At 35.3% G+C, this 21,189-nt stretch overlaps 1 protein-coding gene across 1 annotated transcript in view; it reads right to left on the bottom strand.

Moving 5' to 3' along the window:
- PDGFC (platelet derived growth factor C) overlaps window positions 1-21,189 on the bottom strand; it is a 136,022-nt gene that overhangs the window by 15,440 nt on the left and 99,393 nt on the right. Inside the window, exon 3 of the mRNA XM_086612208.1 lies at window positions 20,723-20,903. Within this exon, the coding sequence (XP_086468334.1) occupies window positions 20,723-20,903 (181 nt within the window). The remainder of the gene's footprint in view (window positions 1-20,722; window positions 20,904-21,189) is intronic.

Raw genomic sequence — 21,189 nt, 5'->3', positions numbered from 1 at the left:
AGATGACACATAGCCAGAGTAAGTTCATAAACTCTCAGAGGATGCCATCAATAACAATAATCTCTGGAAGTAATTTTCAAAAAACTTCAGTGATTTGGTTAGCTCTTGTCATAAATATCTATAATCACGTATGTGTACACACATATATGTCTGTTGTATAAAAATACATTTTACTTTTTCCTGTGATCACATGTATCACTAATAATCCACACTAACTCATTTTAAAGGCAAAAAGAAAACTAATGCTTATAGTACTGTACTGTATGGAAGACCTTACGTCAATACACCTCATCATGACAGTTGCAGCATTTTTTATTCCTAGGAAATATATACATACAGAGAACTATCTTTCTTGGATGCAGTTGCATGGAATTATTGATTTTTTCAGTGCATCTGGTCTCACCAAAGCAGTGCATGCTACATCATCAGGATTTCGTAAGCACTACAAAATTACCAAATGTCTCTCTCCCATCTCTCCTCTACTGAAAGTATTTGTTATTCTACAAAATTATCCACTGATTCTTGTATTCTTTTTGGCAAGAACTTTCATTCACTGATTTATTCTTTTGGTTAATTAAAGAGAGAGGAAGTATACACAATTCTACTTGAAAGCTGTGTCACCGGCATCTCTGGCAACTGCAGAGGTCTCAAACCATGAAGCACACAACCCCTTCAACCCCTAGAATCCATAAAGCTTGCAGATTCACCCCGCTAGTTGCAAGAGAAGTTTTGATGCCTTTCCACCTTTGCCATGGGTTTTTAATATATTTGCTTTCATCAGGAATTTGTGGCGGTAGTACTGAATGACAGGATTCTAGCTAGAAGACTCAAAGAAATGCAAGACCTCTCAAGATTCGGACATGTTTCGACTCAGTAGCCAAACGCTCAGCCTTATTTTGAAAGCATGTCCTGATGTAATGAGTTGAACAAGGGGCCTTTAAAAGCAGTCTATAATGAATCAGGTCTAATAGTATAGAGCAAGTTATGGCGTAGACTATCTCCATGACAAAAAGTTTCAAAGTGAAATCAGTAGGTCAGTTTCCATCTAGAGTCCCTTCCTTGAATAATTTGTCTTTTTTGTTGTTTTCCAATTACTGTAGATATGCAAACTACTTTTAGGTATATAATCCCTGAGTTTTGTTCCTATAAAGTATACTTGTGGCAGAGTAATATCTAAACCATAACTACCTCCAAAACCTTAATTTTTAGTGAACACTATCTTCCTGTTTATACATTTCTCTCTTCTAAATGAGACTTTAAACTATTCACAGCGAGCTCTCCCCACTCAAGTATATATATATGCCATAAGAATAAGTAAGTCTACCTTTTGTATCCTAGTAACAACTACAAAATATTTTGATTTCTGAACTTCAGAGAAACTTGCATTATAACATTCTCAAACTAAACATATGCAATACATTTAAAACTAACTAGATGTTTATTTACCTCATGCATATGCACACAGAAGGACTATAACTGCAACTTAAAAAAGTTAAATTCTAGTAGATAATTTTCTTTCTTGTATTATTTGAATGCTTAAAAATATTTAGTCTAATTCAGACCATGTGCCGTACTAATATCTATACACACTTTCTAAAGAGTATGTTTGTGTGTTTATATAGACAAAGAACCTGCCGAAAACAGCAGAAAATGGACTGTATATAGGCAAAATGAAGTCCCAAAATAATTTACTGAAGTACAGTTTCTCTCACCCCAATGTCATAAAATCTTTGTTTGAAGAAAGTCCTGCAATATCTCCTGTGCTTGCGGTATGGTGCTAAACCAGCCAAAAAAACCCCACGTCTGGCTCCAAGATTTAGCTGAACTTTAGCAGAAAGGGAGAAACAAAAGAATCTCACTACAGATTAACTTCTTTCACTGAAACTTTGATACTATGCAAGCCTTGTATACACACCTGTTGTAGGCTGAAATGTAGAACAGCTCTTACTTCAGTTAGGAGAGGGATTTGCAACAGAACAATCTGAATTATGCTTAAAATGTGAAATTATAATCTCAAAGGAGGAATATAATTGTAATTAAACAACCAGTAATGTAAGAGCCTCAGTGCACAAATGAGTCAATGCAAAAAGAGATTCCCACAATCAGACTGCAGTGAGCACGTAGATATAGTCTAATGAATGTTTGCTCAAATTTTATTGCAAAGGGGGTTACTGTGATTATTAATCACTGCACTTATAGCCACACCCAAAATGCATACAGGAAACACACTTGCATCTGTTACATTTATGATTTACAGAAGGATTTTTTTTGTTCTGTACACAAAGCTCTAGTTCTTACTTGACAGTAGTTTATAAGGAATAAACAGTCAACACAAGTGCAGCTGTTCTGAACTGAAAAAAGTTTTTGTACATTCTTCTATGACAGGGGATGTGGTCAGCCATAATTAAAGGACATCATGTTTGCAGACTTTTAAAAAAATTACTCATTTTACTCAAAATACATGAATACTTATAAAAAGCTTAACCAAATATAACAGCAGCAAGTGTTTGGAGGCAGGGAATTAACTACTTTTTAAGTTCCCTCTAGGTATTAGAAATGGGTAGCTGTTGTTAAGAAAATGTTTACTTATCCTGGTAGGTTCACAGGAGGTTCATCTAATATTATCCCTAGGAACGATTGTTTATTACAACTGGAAAGTGCATTTGGCAAGGACAATGAAAATTACTTCTACAGTGCATGCAATTTTAATTTGAGCCTTCAATATACATGTTAAATTGCATTCCACAAAAGGTTTCTGTTCATTTCATATCACAATAAAAGGAACACGCCCAACATTCCTGTACAGCAGACACTGCAAATCAGAGCTTGTCCTGCCTTGAAGGTAGAAAGTCCTCAAACAAAACATTACTTTACAGGGAAGGAACCTCAGCTCTGTCCTCATGCGTTTGTTCTTAGTGTCGTTAAACATGTCAGAGATTTATTATATTTTAAGATTCGTGCAGAAATATATTTTGTATTGTTTACTTGTCATATTTAAATTTGCTTTATATGTAGCATACACGTCACAACCCAAAAAGCATTGTAGAGACTATGGCCACATTGCCCACATAAAGATTCTCACACCATTTGAACAAGCCAGGTTTATAATTTGTGAGCTAGCTTTTATAGGCCTATACTGCTAACCATAATGTTGTCCTGACATGTTGTTAACATCCAGCTATATCTCTTCTACCTACAGATTTTCTACTATCTGTATCTCTTAATTCCCACCTCATGTTACCTCATTGTACTTTGATATATAGTATGCACACAAGTATAGTTTATGTGATTACACAACAACTAAAAGGCAAAATTAACTGGGAAAGTATGCTTAAGAGAAAAGTAAGAAAAACATTTAAAACCCCCTTGCATTTAGGATGAAAACATTAAAAACATAAATGCAAAATCATGTATGGAAGTCCTGAAGTAGAATAAACAGCGTTACAGGGGACCAAAACCTGAATAGGAGACAACGCAATCTTGTTACGAAAAAGGCAAATCTCATTTAGATATATTTAGAAGAGCACCATAAAGTCAGACTAATGAGCTGCCAGACAGGTCTCAGCTGAAATACAGTGCTCAGATTTATCTCCAGTACTTGTAAGATATAGACAAAGAGAATATTCAGAGGAAAAAGCAAGAAGAAAAAGAAAACATGAACTGTGATAAAAGATTGAGTGATACAAGTTTCTTTAATCTCGACAAGACTATGCTGACAGGAGATGTGATAACAAACATGTAAGAGAGAATTAGATGATCATCTGTTCCCTAGTCTGTCAATGACAGCAAAGATTTATGTTACGGATTAGAAAAAATTTCATACTATGTAAAGCAGTGCAATAGATGATCAGGGAAATCTCTGAAAAGTTCATCCCTGAACTTCGGGAACAGTACAAAAACCTGTCAAGAATGAACTTCGTCTATCTGCTCTCCGCTTAGAGCAAGACAATGGCTCAGAAAAGAACCCACCGAGTTCCCCTCCAACCTTGCATTTCTGTGATTGCATTACGCGGCATCTATTCAGTAACCTCATTGTTTCTAGAAAACACGTAAAATTAAGCTGAGGGAAACGCTGAATTCTAGAAAGAAATTAAATAATTAAAATGTAAATAATGTAAATAATTTTAAAATCTGCACTATTGACTAGCCATGTCCCAAACTCTTCTGTATACACAACCAAACTCTAATATGCCTTTTTTCTCAGTGATTATTTCTCCATTTGTATGTTTCAACCCCTTAGATTTATTCTACTAATGCTGTAATAAAAATCAATAACTGCATGCCTGTATACCTAAATATATGAAAATGAATGAAACTACTACAATTTCGGACTTTAATTTAGATACTTTCTCCTGAAGAAAAGTAGGGAGTCACAGGTTTTCAGTAAAAGTTGGTTCCTTGGGAGCAGCAGAAGTTCCTTCAGCAGTATCATTTACAATTTCTTTGAAGCCTCAAAATAGTATGTAATATAACCCATTTAAGATGATGGTTTTAGCATCAGCTATAAAATAGAAGTAGACGCATTTCTGTCATGCTCTACTTTTTCAGTCTCTGTGGCCGCTATTTAAAATGGATCCTTCAAAGATGGTTTGAATACAGACTGCTTCAAGTTTATTTCCAGAACACTCCCATGAAATTTTGTGCTGTTTCCAGCATGAACAAATCTATTAAAATAGAATATGTTGAATTTCAAGGCACTCCTACAATTAACTGTCTCAGCCTGATTCTTGGTGTTATTAGAAAAAAAATAAAAAAGAAATCTTTGGAACAGTCTAATTACTTTTACTATAATGAATAAATATGGTTTCCTTTGTACATGCAACTCCTTCTCAAGCCTTTCCATGACACACATAAAAAGAAAAAGAAAAGAAGGAAAGATGAAATCTGCCAAGTAATAAACCCATAGTATTAACAAATCCAGTATGCTGTAGAGCAGATCTCATTCTCCTGAAGACTGCTAGTAAACATATTGACTTCCATAAAGCCTGAAAGAGCTTCAATCATAACACTGTCACTGTCCACAGAGGTGGCAAAATTATTTCTAACTAATCTGGTCAACTAAATCTTTTTTTTTTTAATCTATATTTATATTTAGTTACATTATTTTGGTCTTGCTAACATAATATGAGTGAGGGTGACACTCTCTGTAACAGGAACGATGGAAAAATCATGGTGACTTATGTTCTTAATCAAAGCTATCAATCTTCCTTGTAATATTTCAAACAAGTCTATTCAGGCATTGACTGTGGCCCCAATTCCGCAACTGGAACTGCTAGCACTATCACACTGACTTCAAAGGATCTCCCTCTGCGTTCACACAGCTGCATTTCCTTTCACATTACTTCTCTGTTCTTGCACATTCACCTTGCTGTGAAGCCAAAAAACTGAACTGCACAAGAAAGGAAGTGCCACACACTAACGCTGCACTAATCATAACCATTGACAAACTACTGTTCTACCTTACTATTACACTTAAAGGAGTCGTGTTTCTTTTTAATTTCAAAAGCATAATTTTAAGAGAGTTGTAAAGCCTTCTGCAGAGGCATTGTTCATTCTATTTCCCACACGTACCCTTTTTATAAAAGACTTTAACACCCATTTGAAAATGGGTATTTACATATTTACACACTGAAACATGCTTTTCTGCTTGTATTTATATTTCAAATATTTTCTTCCCCAGTTTCTTATTTTCCCATTCACTGATTCAGGAACACTGAGTATTTCTGATGATTTCATGTAGGATATATGGAACTAATTGCAGAATACAGACATCAAAAACTGTGGTTTTCTAAGCTTTAATTAATTGTGGTTTCACAGGCTGCTATTCCTTGCAATCTAGGAAGTGGTTAGACGTGGGGTTTATTATCAGTTTAAATAAAGAACCAAAGTGTGAGGCATAGGTTCCACCTGAATTTTCCAGCCCATAAAAAATATGATTTTCTGTGAACTGCAGACATTGTTTTCATTCTGTTGAACCTGACATTATACAAAGTTACTTGTTGCATTAGCCTGCTAGGCTGAAAGATGTTGGCTAACCACAAGTTTATCCTTTGATCAAGACAGAAAGCATGCTTCAAAACCATATGATTGAAATTGCTCATTTGAATGCTTGACAAAGCACTGTTTCACAGATAAGATAAATAAGAAGAGAAATTAAGCTGATATTAAAAAGACATTATTTACAAGCATTGATCACTGACCATATATCTTAGTATGTTTTTTCCTGGGCATGAGGGATGGACATTACAATCTGCTGCAGAGAGGGGAAAAAAGGAGGAGGGAGAAAAAAGCAACCTTGCAAGGAAAGAGTGGTCAAGAACACTTACTGAAGAGACATGCATGGCTGCTTCTGGTGGGATTTCTTCCACCTGCCCTGCATGGTGAAGTCCCATGAGATGATCTGTTTGTTCAATTAAGAACAGAAACCAATTCCAAAGGTTCTCAATACCAAAAATGAAACATACTGCATAAATAACACTTAAGTAGCAACGTCATACAAATTGGGTAAATTGACTGTGATGACTGACGTGCTTTGCCAAAGGAAGAGTCAATCTAGTATTTGGGGAAAATCTTTTACGTTTTTGTAAACGATTATACATTTAAGATACCTAATTACCAAGAAGACAGTATTATCATGTTCTTAGCCTTCTTCCACTATTTGCTATTTAATTTGAAGCTGGTTTGCATCTTTCAGATTATGTGTGCAGTCCCACTGGACAAACATGAGGATTTGAATGAACAAATTAGGATGAGTGCAAACCATTTGTAGAATGGGAGGAGAGACAAATTGTCATTTCATCTACATCATCGTAAACTCAATATAATTTAACTGAATTTATATGAGTAAAAATTCCCTTTGTAAGTTTATATTCCAGTTAAAAAGTTAGAAGAGGAAATTTCGCTATCTAACAATTAAGATGACATTCTCACCTTAAACAATATATTAGTATTAGACATGAGTTACCTTAGCAACTATTATGTGTTGTAAAAGAGAATTCTGAGAAACGAGGATGTTTTGGAAAGCAACTAAAATACTGACACCTCTTTTCTTTTTTTCTCCCACTATTCCATTACTTCCATAGAAAATTAAACCAATTTTTTGAGATAAACACTGATTGTGATCTCAGAACAATAACATCAATACTGTTTTTAACCCAATTACCATCAAAGTTAAACTCTTGCAGGCAATCTTTACTTCACTGCTGAAGCTGGTCCATGGTGTATAATCCACTCAAATAGGAAATTAGAGCGATAGGTAGCAAGTGTGAAATAAGACCTCACTGGGTAGAACATCATTCTCAGTGTAACAAATGCATATAGAGAAACAATTATTTGCTAATTAGTATACCAATATATTTCTAAAACCCAATAATCTACTTAAACTTGGATAACGTAGCCATTATTTTGATGATGTGGTCATTTTTCAGATTCCAATCCTAATATTTCCTGTTGACAGCAATGAGAACTGCTTGTTTAAAAATTTGTCTGTCACCAGTCACATTGTCTGTATGACAAAGAAGAACTAGAATGAAAACATCCAAAGATTTCAAAAGCCTATAAATTGGAAAGTATACAATTATCTATTAATGCAATTTCAATAGTGTGCTTATCACTATATAAATAGAAATAATGAACATTAAAATTGCATGCAATAATAAATCCAAGTTGATGCACTGTTAGAATAACATATGAATACAATTATTCTTCTGACAAAAACCACAGGAATACCACTTTTAAACAGAACGATCCAACCATGACAATTTGGCACTATAACTATTGCCAGTTACCCCCACTCAGGTAACCCAACTATTATTTCCTTTCTCCACTAAACCTCAACACATGGCAGAAAAGAGAAAAGAGCTGCCATTTTTTTTGTGCAGCAAAAAATATCAGTGGAAGGTACGAGCGCCGTATTGCAAGCAAGCCATGGCCTACAGACAGACTGCTACTGGAGACGGAACGCTGTACGTGACAGAGTCAGAGCCAGGTATAAAATATAGTGAAAAGTTCACATGCTGTGCCTGTGCAAGGTGTGTTTCTTCCTGGTTCTCTCTGGGGTTTCTCTAACTGCTTGATTAGGAGATCATTTTCTGTAAGTATTTAATTAAAGAGAAGACAGTGTGGAGTCTTTCATAAGCAAGTATACACATACTTTATTAGAGAATTAGATTTAAAGAAAAATTAAGAATGGAAAGTAATGTTTTCTTCTTAAAGCTGTGTTGTTAAAATGATTTGCCTTTGGTTTCAGGTTTTTGTGATGACATCACCTTAGTATTTTGCCACTCTGCCAAGTATTAACCACAAAATTTAGACCAGCTTCTACCTATAAATTATCCACTGGCATTTTTGTATAGCATTAGCTTTGTAAATTATAGCTTTGTATGGCTTGTTTAATGATGCTCCTTAGGCTCACTTAAGTGTTTTTAAAATTATCATTAACTTTTTTTAAACAGCCTGAAGAGAAAAGTTGGTTCTGTTCACAATTGGGCAGCTTTTAATTTATTGATTTTCCAAACTCTCTATAATTTTTAAGCATTTTCAGGTAATGAAATATCAAACCTTATAATGGAAATTTTATGTTGTTGTTTTTTTCTTCTTTAACAGCATAGCAAGTCTCTTTTCCAATATAAAGAAGCACCTTCCCAATGTACTTTTTAAAAATACTTGCTGCACTAGTAAGAGATACATAGTTCATAGAAAAGGAGGCAATAAATTAAAAAATATAGACCATCTACTTAAAACAATGGACAGCAACCACAGTCTCAGAAAATAATCATGAAATCACTGGAAGTGAACCTATTACCTAAATAAAAATCTGCAAAACTCCCTATTTACTAGCACTGTTACATACAAACATTAGGTGTTAATTTCTCTTCTGTTTAATCTTAATTCTAAGAAAATGTGTAAATAAATCTTTAACTACATAGAGATACATGCTAGTAGCTCACAAAAGTAACAGCTGATTTTATTTTGCTCTTTACTCATGACATCACCTCAAAGGTATTCTCGAATATAGCACTGCTCTGCAATACATAACCAGAACATTTTGGCTTATTACAGCAGAGCAGAAAGCTGCTCTGGGGTTGACAGTTGCCCAAAGACCTGCACTTGTGCTTCATCTCCATACACTGGGCTTTGCACAAGGTTTAGGTTCACTTGTATCTCACATTCGCAAAATAACAGGCATTCAATCCGATCATCTACATCACATCAAAGATGTGCAGATGTGTTCCTTAAGTTCTAATGTTTTTAGATATGTTTTGTTAGAAAAGTAGTAAGTTACTTCCACATTTTATATTGTCTTTCATCCATGCAAATACCTAGCTGCAAAAGTCAATTTTCTATTCTTAAAGCCATCTACCTTTGATTTTTGGTGAAAGCTGGGCTGTACTCTGAAGTGTTTTACACCAGCAAACAGTTTCAAAACACTCTTTATGAACCTTAATTCTACATTTCTGTTGTATCACAAGACATACTGCTATTTTAGGCACCTAATCGCAAGGATTTTTTTCTACATGAAAGGTGCCTATGACTTTCTTAAGCAGAAAGGCAATTAAAAAAAGTAAATACAGTATTTGAAGTTATATATATTGACAGAGCTCAAACAAGAAGAGATCAATGACAGAATTTACTTTGACTAATAGACAAGAATTCCAAGCCAAAAAGGCATTACACAGATGACTCAAGAACGGGAAGTATTTTATTATTAACTTTTGATTACCCAGAACACCTCACATTGAAAAGCCTAAAGACAAATATGCACACACAAGTCAGAAGAGTTCAGAAGATCACAGTGATTTTCAGAAGATAAGCAAGGGCAACCCTATTAACAGCTTACATATTAAAAGCCTACATATATGTGGCTAACTGTCCTGCCAGTTAACAAGTTAAAAATGATTTGGCATTTGGCCCTTTCCACCAAGAAATACAGATGATAGCCGAGTGACTTTGATAATTTGGCTCAGCTCAGCTTGTCTGACTCTCTATGGCTACCTAGTCATTTTGGTCATGTCAGCCAACAGGGAATTTCAGGGTCGGTTGCATAGAGTTTGCAAAATTTGTCTACAAAACAATTATAGATTTTAGGTGTTTCGAACTTTCAAAATAGTGACCTTTTAACATTTGCATGTAGGCACAATAAGTAAAATAAAAATACTGAAAACAAAACATTTGAAAATTCAAATTTAAGAAATTGTATTTCCTATGCCAACTAATCACAAAACCACGAGGATACTGATTTCTAACAAAATTACCTTAGCACAGCACCCGTCTTCTTAAAGATGGTCATGCTCTTTAAAGGGTATTTGTCACACTATTTGAAGGACAGTTAGAACAAGAGATGTCTACCAAGAAACTCTTCCATTAACCAAGTGCTACAAAAGACACCAGAGCTACATATTGGACCATAAGGAGTCAGATTGATTTAATTAGCTACACTACTACACTGAAATTCCCCATACCACCTAACAGACTTAGACCTGAGAACTGTTCTATGCGGTGTCAGGGTAGAGTTACTATGGAGTTTACCAAGGAATCCTTTTGCAGCTGAAAGGTAAGGGCTATTAGGAACCATCAACTTCATAATGTCTGTAGGATTGCATGCAAAACTTCTTCCAAAGACTGTGCTATCTGCTTTCACATCTCCACTTCCCAAGTGCCTTTGGATCTGGCCTTTCATGCGCTAAATCACCATTCTCATTTGAAGCCCAGCATTTTATTTCTCCTCATATATGAGTCTTATTATTTTTCTTCCTACAATTTGTTGCCTAGCTCAAAAGCAGAGTGAAATGAATACTCAAGCAGCCTGAGCATTCTGCCTCTGGAAATGTCTTTTGCCAAACAAGTTACCCTCCATTTTCACACGCAAAGTTTTGTATATTTCATTTTGTGTTTTAAACAGTTACAGTTCTTCAACAACATACACTAGCTATCAGAAGCAATCTTCCTGAATTCCTTCTCCACCACCCCAGCCAGAGATAACTGAAAGAATAGATGCAACAGCTTTGTGATTAGGTAGACTCTCCCATGAAAATAAAACCAAAACTTTTCAACAAAAGTCCTGGCTTCTTCAGCCAAGCCTTTCATCATCATCATTAAAAAGGTTTTGAGCACTTAAAAGAAGCTAACAAATGACAACTCATAATTTCCATCTGTAACTCCAGAGGCCAGGTACCACAAAGACAAGACACGTGCAAATTTTGGTATTCCCATAGTGCTTATTATCTATCCCTTTTTAGAAACAAAAGGGTTTCTCTTAACGCCACTACCAATGCTCCACATTAATCTTTCCACAAGCAAATTCTCACCCTGAAGCTACTATACAGTGTTATTACTCTGTCAGGAATTTTCTTCCTGAATTTAGAGAGTTGCTTCCATCAGTCTGTAGAGATAGACTGTGCAGTCAGTCATCTACAGAAGCTGCTCCACAGCTGATTCAATCTCAAGTGTCTAGAGCTGCACCCATCATTCCATTTTTTCCACTTAATTCTACTGTTCCTAAGAGCCTTTCAGATCTGGACCACATGTAAAAAGAATAGAGAAGTTGCACTGACTAACTCTGTTCTGTCCCAAATTCTTTCCTTTTGTTCCTGTTTTCATCTTTTCCTACCTGAATTATGGTAAGAAAAATTAGCACAGTACACACCACTCCAATTAGTTACTGCCTCTTTTCTTAGGGTGAGGCAACGGATAGGGCTGTGGCATGACTAAGATATTAGTAATGGATGGGGACATGACATGAATGCAGCTAAAATAGCATAACTGAAAATTACGGTGCTGCCTGAAACCTAGTATCAAATGTACATTAGCTTACCTTTTTTTCCACTAGCAAGCATGTCAGACATAACATCTCAGTATTTGAAAGCACAGAAAATCTAGGGCTGTGCCAGTTACACAGGGGATTGTTTTGAGAATGGGACAGTCACTTTGCTTTGGAATTTGCAAAAGAAAAAAGAAGCATCAGTATGCTTTCTCAAACAGCTCTGAATAACATGTTGATCCTGGAAACTGGAAAAGGGATAGTCAACTAGACAATTATGTAATACTTAAAATACAAAAAATAAAGGCAGCCAAAAAAAAACCCCAAAACCACAGCAGAGCTAAAGGGACCTGGGAGAACAAGAAGGTAGTGTTTGGGGGTTTTTTGTTTTTTTTCTTTGTTTGTTGTTTTTGGGTTGAGGGGAGTGGTTTGGGTTTTTTTAAACCAAACATTAAGTGAGACGTAGCTTATATAACATTTTGTAAAGGATCAAATAATTAAAAAAAAAATCACACACAAATAACTGAGACACCACATGCTTAAGAATAGATATGATCAATAAGATCAAGCAAATAAATTTGAACCATGACTGCAGAGTAATTTTCAAAGACTAGAGGAACCTTTGGACATCATTGTGGATTATTTATGTTGAGGTAACATCCAACAGCTCCAACCACATGGGATCAGTGAGTTTACAGTTTAAGAGTGACATGTTTTTATATATATACATATTCCTTTCAAGTAAATGACTCATTTGAAGTTTGTTTTCTATGAGGTGTCTATACAATCTTATATTAGCAAAGGACGTTGTGAAGGCATGAAGTTTTCCTTGACATTACTGCTAATTCTGTGAAATAATAAATTTTCAAATTCACATGCCAGTATACATAACACACATTAAATGCTTTAATGTATTACTACTGGCTGATAAAGACTAAGCAGCTTGATCTGATCCTCATTTATTTGTAAAGAACAGTTTCAGAAGTGAGATTTTGAGAAGGGAATCTCTTTGAAGATCAGTTAAAGGAAAGTTGGTACCAGTAGAGAATAACATATTTTTGGCTAATATTTATAATTGCTACAGAGTGGAACTATTATTCTTTACTTAATTTATTCTGTGTAATTGCACTGAATAGACCTAATTCAGTCATCCTTGAGTGAACTTAATTAAAAAAAAAAAAACACAACCAAAATACTCAAATATTACTTATAAAATGTTTATCAGTTAGTATAATGGTAGCTATTTCATTAAGTAAAAAACCTCACAATCTGAAATTTACTTCAGCCTCTGATGTTAATAAAAGATATTTATTTATGTTTAAATCTTGAGTTTTGATATTTAACTGTGTTTTATTATAAGGATATACTGCAATAACGAAGTCTCCCAGAACACACTCAGCACTACAATATTAAAATACAATGATTGAAAGTTATTTTCATCACTGATGCATTCCCTGCTTATTAGCAGGTGTAAACATCAATGTCTATTAAGTCACGTTCAATGACAAAAGTAACACCAAAGGTAACTGCTGTGGTAATCCACAAAGCTGGTAATTCACCCCAGTCCACTTTCCCCATGTACCATGTATTATTCTCCTTGTATTAGTAATGCAGATTGGATTTCCCACATTACTATCTTTCCTGGATTCGTACACATACTTTTTGTTTTCTCTTATTCTCATCAGTTGGCAAAATATAGCTCTTTCAGACTGTTCCCAAACAGAACTAATGTTACTTAAGATCCCCCGCACATCAGTCAGACCACTCCCAGTGTCATGGAATTCCAGGAGACTCCTGAAATTGTTCAAGACAAGGCAAATCCAGTCTTTTTTCTGTCTTAACTTCTCTTGTAGACTTTTTAAAACCAACAGAGTACACAACATTAAAACTTATATATGCAAGATTAGTTGCAGAACAATCCAATAAAGTAAATGATAGATGATGTAAAAATAATACTCATTTTCAAATCAAATAAATATGCATATATAAACTTCTGATGGAAATCATAGAATGGTTAGGGTTGGAAGGGACCTCAAAAATCATTTAGTTCCAACCCCCCTGCCATGGGCACGGACACCTTCTACTACACCATGTTGCTCAAAGCCTCATCCAACCTGGCCATGAACACTTCCAGGGATGGGGCCGCCACAACTTCTCTGGGCAACCTGTTCCAGTGCCTTACCACCCTCTGAGGGAAGAATTTCTTCCTTATATCTAATGTAAATCTGCCCTCTTTCAGTTTAAAGCCATTGCCCCTTGTCCTATCACTACACGACCTTGTAAAAAGTCCCTCTCCAGCTTTCGTGTAGGCCCCCTTTAAGTACTGGAAGGCTGCAATAAGATCACCCCGGAGCCTCCTCTTCTCCAGGCTGAACAGCCCCCTAACACTCTCAGCCTGTTTTCATAGGAGAGGTGCTTCAGCCCTCGAAATCATCGTTGCGGCCCTCCTCTGGACTCGCTCCAGCAGCTCCATGTCCTTCTTGTGTTGGGGACTCCAAAGCTGAACACAGTATTCCAGGTGGGGTCTCACGATAGCAGAGTAGAGAGGCAGAATCACCTCCCTTGACCTGCTGGCCACACTTCTTTGGATGCAGCCCAGGATACAGCTGGCTTTCTGGGCTGCCAGCACACATTGCCGGCTCATGTTGAGCTTCTCATCCACCAGCACTCCCAAGTCCGTCTCCTCAGGGCTGCTCTCAATCCATTCTCCACCCAGCCTGTACTTGTGCTTGGGATTGCCCTGACCCACGTGCAGGACCTTGCACTTGGCCTTGTTGAACTTCATGAGGTTCTCACAGGCCCACCTCTGCAGCCTGTCAAGGTCCCTCTGGATGGCATCCCTTCCCTCCAGCGTGTCCACAACACCACACAGCTTGGTGTCATCTGTTATGCTATGAGACACATTAATTAAGTTTCCAAATAATAAAAAAGAGTCCCTGACAATATAAATATTTATTACTAAATGGAAACAAAATAAAAGCCTTTAGTAACTTACAGAAATTAAAGAAAACAGATTGTCTCATGCATTTGAAATATTTTTTGATGTTTTATAAAATTTCTCAATTTTGGGGCATTTAAAGAAGTTAAACAGTGTTTGCACTGAATCATCCTACTATCTGCTTTCATGTGGGAGGAGAGGGTTAATATGTGGTCAAAGACATCATTTGAGGAAAGGAGCAAAAAGGGCTGCCTGGGTTTTCTTGACAATTGCAGTACCCCATCTCTTGTTTATGGCAGTAACTTCTGCTTGAAACAGGCTGCCAGAGTGATCTAACTTGTACACAATGCTATTGACAACTAAAACGATGACAGTTTTCACAACCTCTTTTCCACATCACTTGTTTTGATTTTCCCTCAATACTGTCTTTCAAGAATACAATTTTAAGACTTATATCAATGCTCGGTAACCAGAATCAGTTATGTTACTTATAAAATACTCTTAACATTTTCAGGAAGAAATTCTACTGAAGTTGTTGAATAGAAAAAAAAAACAAAGCATTATACTTGAAGTGTGGTAAAATAATTACATTTAATTTTAAACCTATTGTTACTTATTTAGAAATAAGAAAACCAGCTGATTTTTTATTTCTTTTGCCATGGTTAAACTGAGTGGGATATACAATAAGCTTACAAAATCAATTAGTTTAAATCTTAGTCAAATATACAATGAATTTGTAAAGGAAAAAAAAAAATCTGTCCAAGAAAACAAAATTTTTTTGTCCTACAAATAGTTAATGAAATGATTTCTGATTCTTTTCAGCCTGATTCACTGTAAACCTAACATCACAGAAAAATGCAAAAGAAATTGTATGTACTACACATACTACATGAGAAACTGCATAAAGGAAGGGAATCTAGTTCTTTAGAGCACAAAACTTGCTATTATATACGCATATTCATTCCTTTTAAGAACTAAATGACAACCAGTTTGGTTCAAAACATTTCTCTCCCTTTTAGAGTCTCAGAAAATCCACACTGACATCTCAGGTTGTGTAGGTCAAGGACACATTTTTATGGACTTCTGTGCAGGCCCACAATTTTGCTAGATTCATTTCTAATCCTGTGTCTCTGTGAGTCTGCTTCACATATACAGATTTTTAAATTTTTTGTGATGTCCGTGTGACAGAATGAGATATGGTCACAGGAAAACAAGATGTTATGATTTGAATAGGAAATATCCTTCAGAGGTTTTTTCTGTTTCAAAGGGTTTTTTCCCCCCTCTTGTTGTAGTCGCATGGATAATAGCCGTCCTCAGTTTTGTACTTTTTGTAGGTTTTTTTATTAACCTGAAACATGTCACTCCTATTGATGTATTTTAGGGTGATCTTTAATGTCTCATTTAAGAAATTTAAAAGAAATTTCTCTTTAGACTTCAAGCACGAATTTAATGCAAAATGAAACCTCCAATGAAAGAATTAGTCTCCGATCTAGAATGAATTTTTCCCATACAAAAAAAAAAGAATGATTGAATTTGCACACTGGAGCATCTTTAGGAGTTTGTTGATTTACCCGGGGTTAGGTTTCACTATACCTAGTAAGTGGAAACTCTGAACACAGAAGTTTTGTTTAAGAGTCCTCACCACTATATGAAGGATTTTCACAGTCCTTTTTCCACTTCATGTAGCATTGCAAAGCACGAAGTAGCACTCATATGCTCTCCTGCTGCTTCATACCACCATGGCTTAAACAACCCTGAAATCGTATTATTTCCAAAATCTTTTGATGACTTCTTAAGAGAATGCAAAATAATCTTTGTTTAAAAGATCAATAATATCCTTTAGGATGTTTCTGGATGCATTTTCAGCTATTGAAGCCAAAGTTAAGCCTCTCTTGGTCTTTGGTACTGACATGTGAGATACACACCTGAAATCTGTGGACTTTGGAAAGGAAGGGAAAGCTAGGTAAGAGCTTTCCTTTCTCTGTTCTATTAGTATGCACTTTTTCTATTAGTATTTAAATTTTATTTGCCTTTTTAATTTAAAAAGCTCAATTAAAGTTCAATTTGCACAAACAAAATTAACATGCTCAACCCTAAAATGCAAAACATAGCCAATTTGTGTGAAAAAACGGACCGATTATAAAATAGTCTTAAAGAGATTATCTGAACAGTACTAAACTTAATCTTTGTTACTGTTAATAGAAAGAGCACTACTAAGAGCATCTCTGCATCAAAAGAAAAAAAAAAATTCTCTTGGATTGAAACGCAGGTAGCCACACAGGTACTGCACCAAAATCACAAAACACCTGCCATATCACTTTTAAACCAGGTCAGTCTTGAAGCAGCTTCTTGGATTTTCCTCTTCATCTTCACTTGCATAGAAGAGGGTTAAGTATGTTCTTTGAAAAGATCTTTGGCATGATCTTTGATGACAAATGACATGCTACCATACGCCAAAAAAGAGGGAGAATACAGTCACTCCCAGCTTCAACTTTAACTGGAGCTGCTTTGTTCTGAGTGCCCTGAATAATTAATAACTACTTTGGCAATCAGTCATGCATTCCATAATGGCACCTCAGGCATCAAGTATCCCATTCACTCTCTCCCCAAGTAACAATGGACTTTATTACATCAAGTTTTCTCGGCCAAACTTCTAACTGACATAATTTAAACTAAACAAGTCACTAGGAAGACAGAACTCCAAATATATATTAGAAGAGTTTATGAAGTTTCCCTCCATTGCATGTGGCTACTATATGGATTAGAGCTGTGACTGGGGGCATATGAGAAGAGGAGGAAAGAAAATGAAATATGGATTGTTTTTGCAATAAAGTTCTAGGAGGGTTTAGGTGGTATAGTGTTGCCAAAAACATGACTTTAATAAATGCATAGCTGAACAGTCAAAATGCAGAACAACCGCTAAGCAGCCCTCACTGAATAAAGCAGCTCACCAGTAAGCATAGACTAAGTGATAGGACAGAGCATGAAAAGATTGACTAAGAATAACAGCTGTGCTGAAAGTAGCATAATAATTTTGAAACAACACAAACTACATTTTCTTAGTAAGAATAAGATTTTTCAACACTTCCTTCCCCTGTATGGTATTCCAGACAAAATTAACTTCAACTATAGAATAGAGGAAAGAAAAGTGGAGTTAGACCAGAATTACAGAAAGTTCTAGATGTACCTGGGGTACACTATTTAAAATGAGATAAATTCCAATAATTAAACTGTAGTTAGCTAGAACCAAAGAAAAGCTTTGAGTTTTTCTCAGGTAGCATTCTGCTTGTATACAGTACATGCACTTCTTTTATGTGATGCCTTATAATCCCATGGTAAACCTTTGCAAAAAATGATGTTGCATCTATTGACATTGGAACTGCTGTGAGTCCCTTCAAGCAACTAAATCTTAGAAGCAAAGTAATTGGATCAATAACTATTTTCCCCTTTCTTATTCATCATGTGAAAAGTTGATTTGAAATATAATATACAAAGTAAAAAACATATATACTATAAATTACAGTAGATTTAAACAAAGTCATTTCTCTTGCTCTTTAAAAGACCTGAAAATGTGTCCGGTGCCCCTCTCTGTGTGTGGCCTCCAAATACAGAAACAAGCTTGTACTGTTTCATTTCAGTTTTGCTTCATTTCTCCCCAAACAATCTCTCATTGCTAGTCTACCAGGCATCTCCCCCTCCCCTTCTTGTCAAAAAATGAAAGAAAAAAAATATTTAACTGTTTAGGACCAATTCATCGAAGTGAAACACTAAGTGAATCCATTATGTTTTTGCAGGAATTATTTAAAATACACACTCATTCCTATAGTTCATATCTTTTTTGTGAGGAGGTGGGAGGGGAGGAAGACTATAAATTTTAGTTTCTCTAGACATGTTGGATGAGATAGCATTATAGTTTTAAAGAAAAACACATTTTTCTTTTGGCATAAGTTTTCAATTGCTTTAGGTACAAGGAGCAGGACTAATCCTGAAACTCAGAAATACAGATTTCATTTACAATCTGCAGTCTGAAATGTGAAATTGTATTTTGCATGGCTTATTAAGACAGAATTTTTGATGCAAAAGATCACAGCCCTTTTAAAGAGAGATGTGGAAATTAAGTTTCACAAACTGGTAAGCAGCTGTTATGCCGCATATTTTGGTGCTAGTTCTGAATTCCTATGACACCAAGGGGGCTGCTCTTGCCTGTTACATATGTGAGAGAGAACATGCTTGGTTTCCAAAACAGTTTGCATGTATATTTCTTATGTTATACGAGCTTTGTTAATTAAGAAAAACAGGAAACTAAAAACGCATCCCATGATGTCAGCTCTGTTTCTGTCTATTGAATAAGCGATGGAAATATTTTGAAGGTTAAAGAATTGTTTTGCAAGTGTTGATGATTTAAATGTTATAACTGGTTTTCCCCATGAAATGTTAAGGAATAAACTCAGTCCATTTGTTCAGCATGGCATAAAGATAACTATACATATACTCTGATATTTTTAGGTGCCTTTGTTTAATCCATTCCACAGAAATTAGATCATACATAAGTTAGACAGATTTGTAGCAGGTAGGATGTAATACTAGAGCTGCAACAACAAAATTTGGCATCCACCCACAAATATATCTACTTAGGGATTTTCTTTTTCCATTTTCTAAAAGTTAACATACTTATTACATTCTGCCCTCAGGTGTACAAAAGTTTAAACCTGGCCATATTTCAAGTTGGTTTGGAGACTGATTGACATTTTATTTAATTTCAAAGTTCACAATTATCAGGTCATACTGTTCTAACAAAAGGGTCTAACTTGTGAAAAAGTCAAATATGCAGATCAAACCTTTAATCACTTTAACAATAGTTCTTAGTTAGGCCTAAATATTTAAAAATACTTAAAGGAAAATAACAGAAAATAACATACATATACATACACAACTACACTTCACTGACATCATCATCAGTATGCTAAACATATTAGGTAGAAGATTATGTATTGTTGAAAAAACACGTGGAACTGTTTTTTGCTTTTTCTTGGTAACAAGTTTTGCAAATGGGGAGAAGAGGTAAAAATGCAACATCAGTAAGCAAGCCAAAGCGCATGTCAGTGGAGTTACAACATGATTCTTTTGATCAATTTTTTATTGAGTTTGCAGATCTTTTCCACCAACAAATACCACAGACCACAAGGCTGCTTAGGAGATTCATAAAGTGAATTATGAGGAACTTAACAAAAGTACTCCTTACTCTCTTTAAATATGGAACATTTATTCTAAAACAAGTCAGCTCCTGTTCTGCTCCACTCTAATGTTTCAGAACATTATCTCATCCTTAAAAAATGTATAAAAATTGTTTTGCTATCATAGATCTTTCATATAGTGAAAAAAGGTAACAGAAATCTGTTGACAGTGAAAATAGCCACATTTTAGATGATAACTATTGTTTAATACCTGCAACTTACAAGTGTTAAGTAACATTCAAGAGAAGTCTAAAGTACAGTTTCCAGAAAAAATGCAGTATTTTGCATTGTCTGCTTTGCCATTATGATAAAACAATTCAGAAGCATAAGAACTTTTCTGGTTTTGAACTAAGCATAGTCATTTGTCTGTGTATGTCTAATAGCAGCTGACTAATAAAAACACTAATTTCTTTAATCTTTGCAACTTCTCATTATCTTTTAACGTCACACAGCTGATTCTTATGCTGATTTTTCTTCTCCTCAAAGCAAGAAATTTTTTTTTTTTTTCCACAGTACTGTATTAGGAATGCAAACATTTTATTGAAGTTTCCAAACAACCAACCTAGCCCACAACTTCCCAGTCCAAAGCCATCCAAGAACCACCACGAGAACACTCAGTTAGCTAAAAAACAGAAACAAAATGTACAATTCTGGAAGACAGATTGCTCATTATTACTATTATTATTAAGAAATAAACAGTAATTAATCCTAAGCCATTAAAAGATTCTTTTGAGCTACCACTTCAAAGATTTTGTTTTCCTGAAATGTTCCCATCTGAAATATGTTACTTACTGGCATAAGAAGTGTATAATGGATGCAGAATCCAGGTTCAGAAGGAAAATATTCATCAGACACAAATCTTATTCTGATCTGGTTTCCTTTGGAGATTTGTCTGCTTGGCACACTACTGGAACCACACCAGCGCCCTAAAACAGTGCCATCACTAGGCTCTTCAACTTCTACAAAGTCATACCTGAACAGAAAAGAAAATCAAGTGTTTATTTACTGATAAAATTTCTATAAATTTCCTGCTTTAATCAAAAAACTGACTCTGTAGTCAGAGTTGCAATTTCTTCTTTTTCTTTTTTTTTTTAAGATGCTGAAAGTTTGCTACCAAAGCCAGCTATTTTAAACTTAGCTTCCAAGCTGCTACTGGCTTAAATACATAATAAAATCATGCAGTGAGGTTAAAAAAATAGAAGCAGAGTTAGCATTTTGAAAAGACCCATGAGTATGGTTTTCTTTGTTCCTTTTACGGA

Source organism: Tauraco erythrolophus, chromosome 5 (assembly GCF_009769465.1).
Source record: "Tauraco erythrolophus isolate bTauEry1 chromosome 5, bTauEry1.pri, whole genome shotgun sequence".
NCBI lineage: Eukaryota > Metazoa > Chordata > Aves > Musophagiformes > Musophagidae > Tauraco > Tauraco erythrolophus.
This window is presented reverse-complemented; position numbering and strand designations above follow the sequence as displayed.